At 59.1% G+C, this 8,101-nt stretch overlaps 1 protein-coding gene across 3 annotated transcripts in view; it reads right to left on the bottom strand.

Moving 5' to 3' along the window:
• Window positions 1-1,499: 1,499 nt before the first annotated feature.
• SLC39A14 (solute carrier family 39 member 14) overlaps window positions 1,500-8,101 on the bottom strand; it is a 13,130-nt gene continuing 6,528 nt past the window's right edge. The window contains exons 4-9 of one of the 3 annotated variants that reach the window (XM_015850810.2): window positions 5,965-6,134; window positions 5,422-5,544; window positions 5,054-5,239; window positions 4,677-4,884; window positions 2,715-2,899; window positions 1,500-2,062 (exon numbers count right to left, since the gene is read on the bottom strand). In XM_015850810.2, the coding sequence (XP_015706296.1) occupies window positions 1,916-2,062; window positions 2,715-2,899; window positions 4,677-4,884; window positions 5,054-5,239; window positions 5,422-5,544; window positions 5,965-6,134 (1,019 nt within the window). In that variant the 3' untranslated portion in view covers window positions 1,500-1,915. The remainder of the gene's footprint in view (window positions 2,063-2,714; window positions 2,900-4,676; window positions 4,885-5,053; window positions 5,240-5,421; window positions 5,545-5,964; window positions 6,135-8,101) is intronic. The other 2 variants (XM_015850808.2, XM_015850807.2) reach the window with 2 other exon arrangements.

Raw genomic sequence — 8,101 nt, 5'->3', positions numbered from 1 at the left:
TCTGGTTCTGCTCAGCTCTGGTTCTGTTCAGTTCTGGTTCTGTTCAGTTCTGGTTCTGTTCAGTTCTGGTTCTGTTCGGCTCCTGCTCTGCTGCTGTTTAACCTGGATGCAGCAAATCCTGCAGGCTGCACATGTTGCAAGTAGCAGCTCATCCAAAGCAGCTTTGCCTTGAAGCACCTGGGCGGTGCAGCAGCATGCAGCGCTGCAGTGGGCAGCAATGCAGCAGGATGGGGCTGTACCCACTGCTGAGCTGTCAGTGTGAGCAGCCTATAAAGCAGAACTGCTATTCCAGCACAGGTAGAGGATCCTGCAGAGCCTCAGCTCCAGCACAGGGTGGCAGAACATCCATTGCATCCATTGTATCCATTGCATCCATTGCATGTGCAGGAAGCAGCAGGAGATGCCATCAAGCACCCCCCAAGGGCTGCAGGACCCTGGAGCAATGCAGGTGTGCTGTGCAATGCTATCAATGTGATAACAGCTCCGTTCACACAGTGAATATAGGGAACACCAGCACCATCCCGGCTCCACCACAAGGCTGCAATGCACCAACAGCTTCGCAGTCTGTTTTCTGTTTGCTTTTCTTGTTTTTAGAAAAAAACAAACAAAAATACACCAAAAATACCCCCCCACCATCCCAAGGCTCCATCCCCCCCCCAAACCTCAGGGTTTAAAACACGGACCTGTTCTCAGTGTCTGTGTGGGCACAGGGGGGGCTGCGGCTGCCTGCAGCCGGGATGGGGCTCATTGCCCTGCCCTGCTCTGCATTGCTCTGCATTGCTCTGCTCTGCTTTACTCTGCTCTGCTTTATTCTGCCCTGCTCTGCTCTCTGCCCTCCTTTCTTGCAGAGCAGAGGTTTGCTTTGCTTACAGCCGTTGCATCCCAATGCAGCTCCAAGTGCTGCACGTGCTGCATGCTTTCATCTGCTCTGCTCTGAGCGCTGACACCCACAGTGTGATTAATAAAACTGCTTCATACCACAGCTCTTCCTCCTCCTCCTCATCCTCCCCAGGCAGAACGGGAGCAGCTCCAAGGGCCGGTTCAGAGGACGGCAGGGAAGAGGCTCAAGCTGCAAACTGTGCTGATGGAGCCTCCATCAGCTCCTCCATCAGCTCCTCCATCGGTTCCTCCATCAGCTCCTCCATCAGCTCCTCCATCGGTTCCTCCATTGGTTCCTCCATTGGTTCCTCCTGCTCTGCGTCGCTGCCCTCGTGCTGTGGTTGCTCCAAGAAGCAGCTGAGAAGTTCCTGCTCCTCGTGTGAGCCGCCCCCATCTCTGAGCATCCCAATGTGGGGCAGCAGGGGCAGCTCGCGGCCAGCGCCAGCCCCACACCCTGCAGCGCCCACAGGGAGAGCACGGCGTCCCATTGCACAGTGCAACTGCAGAGCTGTCCCATTGCACAGTGGCACCCCATTGCATGGTGCATCCCATTGCACAGTGGCACCCCATTGCATGGTGCATCCATTTTTGCATGGTCACCCCCATTTGCACTGGTGCATCCCATCTTGCACAGTGGCATCCCATTGCATGGTGCATCCCATTGCATGGTGCATCCCATTGCATGGTGCATCCCATTGCATGGTGCACCCCATTGCATGGTGCACCCCATTGCATGGTGCATCCCATTGCACAGCACAGCAGCAGGGCAGCAGTGCAGCTCCTGCATCACAACTCTGTCCTTCAACACGAGGAACGTGCTGCTGGGAGCAGCTCCGGGTCAGTTCAGTCCTATGGCAATAAAGGGGGAAGAATCCCCCCCTGCCTTGCGTCTGTGTTGTCCGTGATTGCTTTAAAGCCTCTCCTGTAGTGTCCATGACGTCAGTGCCTGCACAGGTTCCGTCGGAAAGGAAACCCCCCCATCCCACCCCCCAGATAAAAAGCTAAAGGGAAACTTGGTGCAGGGCTCGGGCCGGGTCTACCCGATCTGGATCTGCCCCGAGTACATGGTGAGCAGCACCATGATGGTGAAGCCCGTCAGCAGCCCCGCGTTCTGGATGGCGAAGGTGATGAGCGCGCTGCCGTTCTGCTCGTCCTCCCGGCTCACCTCGTTCATCTCTGGGAACTGAAGGAACAGAAGGAACAGAACATGGAGCAGTCAGAGGTTCGGCCCGACCCGCAGCACAGCCCCCACTGCCAGCACCAGGTCCTGGGCCCAACACCGGGTCCTGATCCCAACACTGGGTCCTGATCCCAACCCTGGGTCCTGATCCCAACACTGGGTCCTGATCCCAGCACTGGGTCCTGATCCCAACACTGGGTCCTGCTCCCAACCCTGGGTCCTGCTCCCAACACTGGGTCCTGATCCCAACACCGGGTCCTGCTCCCAACCCTGGGTCCTGCTCCCAACACTGGGTCCTGCTCCCAACACCGGGTCCTGCTCCCAACACTGGGTCCTGATCCCAACACTGGGTCCTGCTCCCAACACTGGGTCCTTGTCCCAACACTGGGTCCTGCTCCCAACACTGGGTCCTGATCCCAGCACTGGGTCCTGCTCCCAACACTGGGTCCTGATCCAAACACTGGGTCCTGCTCCCAACACCGGGTCCTGATCCCAACCCTGGGTCCTGCTCCCAACACCGGGTCCTGATCCAAACACTGGGTCCTGATCCAAACACTGGGTCCTGCTCCCAACGCTGGGTCCTGATCCCAACCCTGGGTCCTGATCCCAACACTGGGTCCTGCTCCCAGCACCGTGTCCCGGTCCTTGCACGCACCATATCAGCCAATGCGATGTACAGGAACATCCCTCCAGCCAAAGCGAAGATCCAGTTGGCAGAGAAGTGGCTGCCGGCCACGATCCCGAAGGCCAAACCCACGTAGCAGCAACAGGCTGACATGAAGTTGAAGAACAGCGCCTGGCGGATGGACATCCCCGCGTTCAGCAGGATGACAAAGTCCCCTGTGCAGGAGGAGGATGGCGGGGTGAGGAGGGGGCTGCCCTGCAGCTGCTATGGGGCAGCTTTAACATGAGGATCAATCACCCCATGGTTCCAATAGCCACAGGGTGAGGAGGGGGCTGCCCAGCAGCTGCTATGGGGCAGCATTAACACGAGGCCGAATCACCCCATACATTCCAATAGCCTTCCATTAGAGCTGGCACTCAGCACCAGGTCAGGATCACTGCTGGGCTCTGCCCACCCCAACCCCAGCCCCAAACCACCCCGATCCAACAGCCTCCTTGTTTTCCTTCATCGTCTCCATCTAAATTTAAACCTCAGACATCACATTACCTCCTTATTTTTAGCCGTTGCTCACTGTGGTTTACAGCCTCTCCCTCTTTCCCTCCCACCAGCGCTGGGTTTATTCCACCCCACCTTCCTCCAACACCCGAGAAACAACGGGAAGAACAGGGATGTGATGGGGCAGCATGGAGGACCAGGGGCTCCCCAATGGACTGGGGAAGTGTTGGGGCATCCCAGTGGAACAGGGGCATCCCAAAGGACTTGGGAAGTGCTGGGGTATCCTGGAGGACCAGGGGAGTCCAGGAGGACCCAGGGCATCCCAGGGGACCAACGGACATCCCAGAGGACCAGGAACATCCCAATGGTCTGGGGAAGAGCTGGGGCATCCCAGTGAACCAGGGGCATCCCGGAGGACCAAGGGAATTCAGGAGGTCCCAGGGTATCCCAGAGGATCAAAGGACATCCCAGAGGACCCACGGGCATCCTGGAGGACCAGGAGCATCCCAATGGACTGGGGAAGTGCTGGGGTATCCTGGAGGACTAGGGGACATCCCAGAGAAGCGCTGGGGTATCCAGGAGGACCCAGGGCATCCCAGGGGACCAAGGGACATCCCAGTGAACCAGGGGCATCCCAATGGTCTGGGGAAGAGCTGGGGCATCCCAGTGAACCAGGGGCATCCCGGAGGACCAAGGGAATTCAGGAGGTCCCAGGGTATCCCAGAGGATCAAAGGACATCCCAGAGGACCCACAGGCATCCTGGAGGACCAGGAGGATCCCAAAGGACTGGGGAAGTGTTGGGGTATCCTGGAGGACCAGGGGAGTCCAGGAGGACCCAGGGCATCCCAGAGGACCAGGGGAATCCTGGAGAACTGGGGGAACTGTGGAGGACCAGGAACATCCCAATGGACTGGGAAAGAGCTGGGGTATCCCTGTGGACTAGGGGCATCCCAAAGGTCTAGGCAAGTATTGGGGTATCCTGGAGGACCAGGGGCATCCCAATGGACTGGGGAAGTATTGGGGCATCCCGAAGGACTAGGGGAATCCAGGAGGACCCAGGGCATCCTGCAGGATCAAAGGACATCCCAGAGGACCCAGGGGCATCCCAGTGGAACAGGGGCATCCCAATGGACTGGGGAAGTGCTGGGGCATCCCAATGGACTGGGGGCATCTTGGAGGACCAGGGGCATCCCAATGGACTGGGGAAGTGTTGGGGCATCCCGAAGGACTAGGGGAATCCAGGAGGACCCAAGGCATCCTGCAGGATCAAAGGACATCCCAGCGGACCAGGGGCATCCTGGAGGACCAGGAGCATCCCAAAGGACTGGGGAAGTGCTGGGGTATCTTGGAGGACCAGGGGAGTCCAGGAGGACCCAGGGCATCCCAAAGGACTGGGGAGATGCCGGGGCATCCCGGAGGACCAAGGGCATCCTGCCGGCCCATGGGAGCCTTGCAGAGGGGCAGCACCGAGGGCAGCTTTGCCATGTCCAACGTACCCAGCTCATGGGGGAACTCCTCGCACAGGATGGCCACCGAGGTGCTGATGCCTTGGAAGACGGACACGGTGAAGGAGGCGCCGATGGCCAACCCGTCAATGAAGTTGTGCAGCCCGTCGCTCAGGGTGATCATCCAGGCCAAGGTGCCGATGTCGGAGTAGCGCACCTCCTTCAGCCAATAGCACGCGCTCTGCGAGGCCTGAAGGTCCTGGAAGCACCATAAACACGGGGCTCAGCACCAGGGGATCCGTCCCAGCCATGGCAGCTCATCCGAAGGTTTGATCCCACCACCCCCAGGACACTGTGTCCATGGACATCCAGGCCCTGAGCCATGCATGGCCATGGAGACCCCCAACCCTCCGTGATAAGGCACCAACCTGGACACTGAGCGACCCCACCACCACCTTCTCATCCCCAGGTGGGCTCTTGCACTCCATCTCATTGGTGACATGGGGGATCATATGGTCCAGGTCCCCGTTCTGCAGCTTCTCAGTGACCCCCTCCTCCCGGTCCTTCCTGGAGGGCAGCGGCTCCGTGCTGTAGTGGCTGTGCCCGTGGTGATGCTGCAGGACAGAGGCACCAACGTCACCTTCCTTGGCTCTATGTGATGTTTCCCACCCCAATGCTTGGATGAAACACCCATCAGAGCCCCCCAAACAGCCAGGAAACGGAGCACTGCCATGTACTGCCAATGGAACGCTATCAGTGCCCATTTAAGCTGTGGGGCAGAGAGCTGAGACCTCACCGGGTCCTTCTGCTTCAGCAGCATCTTCAGGATCTTCTCTGTAAAGAAGAACAGGTAGAAGCCCCCGAACACCACGGCGGATTTGGAGACGTAATAATCCTCCTGGGGGTTGAATCCAAACGCCTGAGGGCAGAAAGGAGCAATGAGAGCACGGAGGGGCTGCGTGTCGTCCCCCTGCCCTCAGCCCATCGGGGTCTTCCTCTTTCTGAGCTCTGTTCTGCCCCACGGCTCCTCCTGCTCCCGACCTGCCCTGGGCTGTGATGCTGCCTATAGGGTGAGACCCCCTGTATATGGGGCTGCCATCATTGAGTGGGTCATCACAGCTGGATGGGACCAGGGTCATCATTGAGTGAACCATCACAGCTGGATGAGACCAGGGTCATCATTGAGTGAACCATCACAGCTGGATGAGACCACCCAGCCCATCCCATGCGCCACCACCCATGTGAAGGGACCCCAGCCCCACACACCAGGAGGGTCAATGGGCCGCGGGGCTCAGCTCCTACCACCAACCCACCGCCGCAGCCCCGGCCTGCCCCGTACCTCGGGAATGAGCTGGAAGAGGGCGTTGGAGTAGAGAGTTCCAATCGCCAGAGCTATGAAGTAGAGGAGCAGCCGCTTGTAAAAGGTCTTCTTCATGAAGGGCACCACGCTGGCTCCCACCAGCGAGCACAGGGAGATGACGGTGACGCAGAGGAACCCGTAACCCCAGACTGCGGTGAGCCAACCCCAACCCCAGGGATATGGGACGGGAAAGGAGATCAATGGGGGAGGGAAGGAGGAAAGGGGCAGGAAGGAATCCACACCGAGAGCAGAGAGATGGGAGAGAAAAGACATTGATTAGTGATTGCGTCCATTGGATCTGTGGGGTGAATGGGGCTGAGCGGTGCTGGGGGCGGCTCTGCAGGGAGGGAGCAGAGGGGGGGACCCTCAGAAAGCAGCCGGGCAGCAGAACACGATGCATGGAGCTGCAGCCCCCAGCCCTGCAGGGCAGCAGGGAGCTGCAATGCACCGCTGAGCCCCGCAATGCACCGCTGAGCCCCTGCAATGCACCGCTGAGCTCCCGCAATGCACCGATCAGCCCCCTGCAATGCACCGTTGAGCAACTGCAATGCACCGCTGAGCAACAGTGCCGACGTGGCAGCCGGCTTGAAGCAACTCGCAACTCGCCACCTGAGGAACGTGAGCCATCCGTTGCGAGACTAAAGCCGCCACCATAGAGCGCACCGGAGCATCTGCTCCAACTTCGCACCACCTCGTAGCCTCCTTCCAACACGTCAAAACTGCCGAACAATCTGAGCCTGCCGCACGCGAGGAAGATGACACCGAACATGATAGCCCCCAAATAGCATATGTGCAACCCACTTAGAGCCACGCGCAACCAGGGCTGCCCACCGGACTTCCGCGCGCAACGATGCAGACTGGCACCGATCGAGCGCGCCGCGTGCAAATAGACACCTGCTCGCCCAGCTCCCGGCGGCAGAAATGCGCCTCTGAGTCCGCGGCAAAATGCAATCGCTGACAACCAAGCTAGAGGACTTCACCCGCAATGCACTCCCCTGAGGCACCTGCAATCGGCAACCACCGTGAAAGCTCTCCGCAATGAGACAAAACCCCCGTAATCAGACACAACAAATGCAATGCGAGTCCACTGAGCACAGCGATGTCCTAATTATGCAACAGACCCTCCGCCGCCAAAGCTATCCTATAACAATAGCGACCTAGACATGAAGCACCGTGCAATAAGACACACTGAGCACCCCCAACAAAAATAGCCACGCTACAGACAATGCAAATGGACAACCGGCTCAAGCCAACCTGCAAATTTTGCCACACGGAGCCTAGAAGCAACCATTGGCGAAAGATGCACGCATCTGCAAGCCTCCAAAAATTGACAAAATGTACTCTGCGTGAGCCCCGGACATAGGCAAAATGGTCAACGCCCCGGCCTAAGGAGCAACGCGCAATGCACCTGAGCAACCGCAATAACACGTGCACCACTCCGCACCAGACCGCACAGTGCCCAAAGCACAAGGAACTGACTGCAAGCCCCCCAACGACAATGCACACGCTGTCGCCGAAGGTGCAGATGATGACACGGATGCACACCGGGCTGCAGACTCCCCAACCTGCAATGACACTGAGCTACCTGCAATGCACTACCTTGATCGCCCTGCCTTGTAATGCTGAGCCCATGCAATGCACCGCTGAGCTATATCCCGCAATGCCACCACTGACCCCCGCAATGCACCACTGAGCCCCTGCAATGCACCACTGAGCCCCCGCAATGCACCGCTGAGCCCTGCAATGCACCGCTCAGCCCCTGCAATGCACCACTGAGCACCTGCAATGCACCACTGAGCCCCTGCAATGTACTGCTGAGCCCTGCAATGCACCGCTGAGCACCCGCAATGCACCACTGAGCCCCCGCAATGCACCACTGAGCCCCTGCAATGCACCACTGAGCCCCCGCAATGCACCGCTCAGCCCTGCAATGCACCGCTCAGCCCCTGCAATGCACCACACAGCCCCCGCAATGCACCACTGAGAACCTGCAATAATCGCTGAGCCCCTGCAATGCACCACTGAGCCCCCGCAATGCACCAATCAGCCCCTGCAATGCACCGCTGAGCTCCCGCAATGCACCGCTCAGCCCCTGCAATGCACCGCTGAGCCCCCG

This window comes from Coturnix japonica, unplaced genomic scaffold (assembly GCF_001577835.2).
Source record: "Coturnix japonica isolate 7356 unplaced genomic scaffold, Coturnix japonica 2.1 chrUnrandom541, whole genome shotgun sequence".
NCBI lineage: Eukaryota > Metazoa > Chordata > Aves > Galliformes > Phasianidae > Coturnix > Coturnix japonica.
Note: the sequence above shows the minus strand (reverse complement) of the source record. Positions and strands in the feature narration are given on the sequence as shown.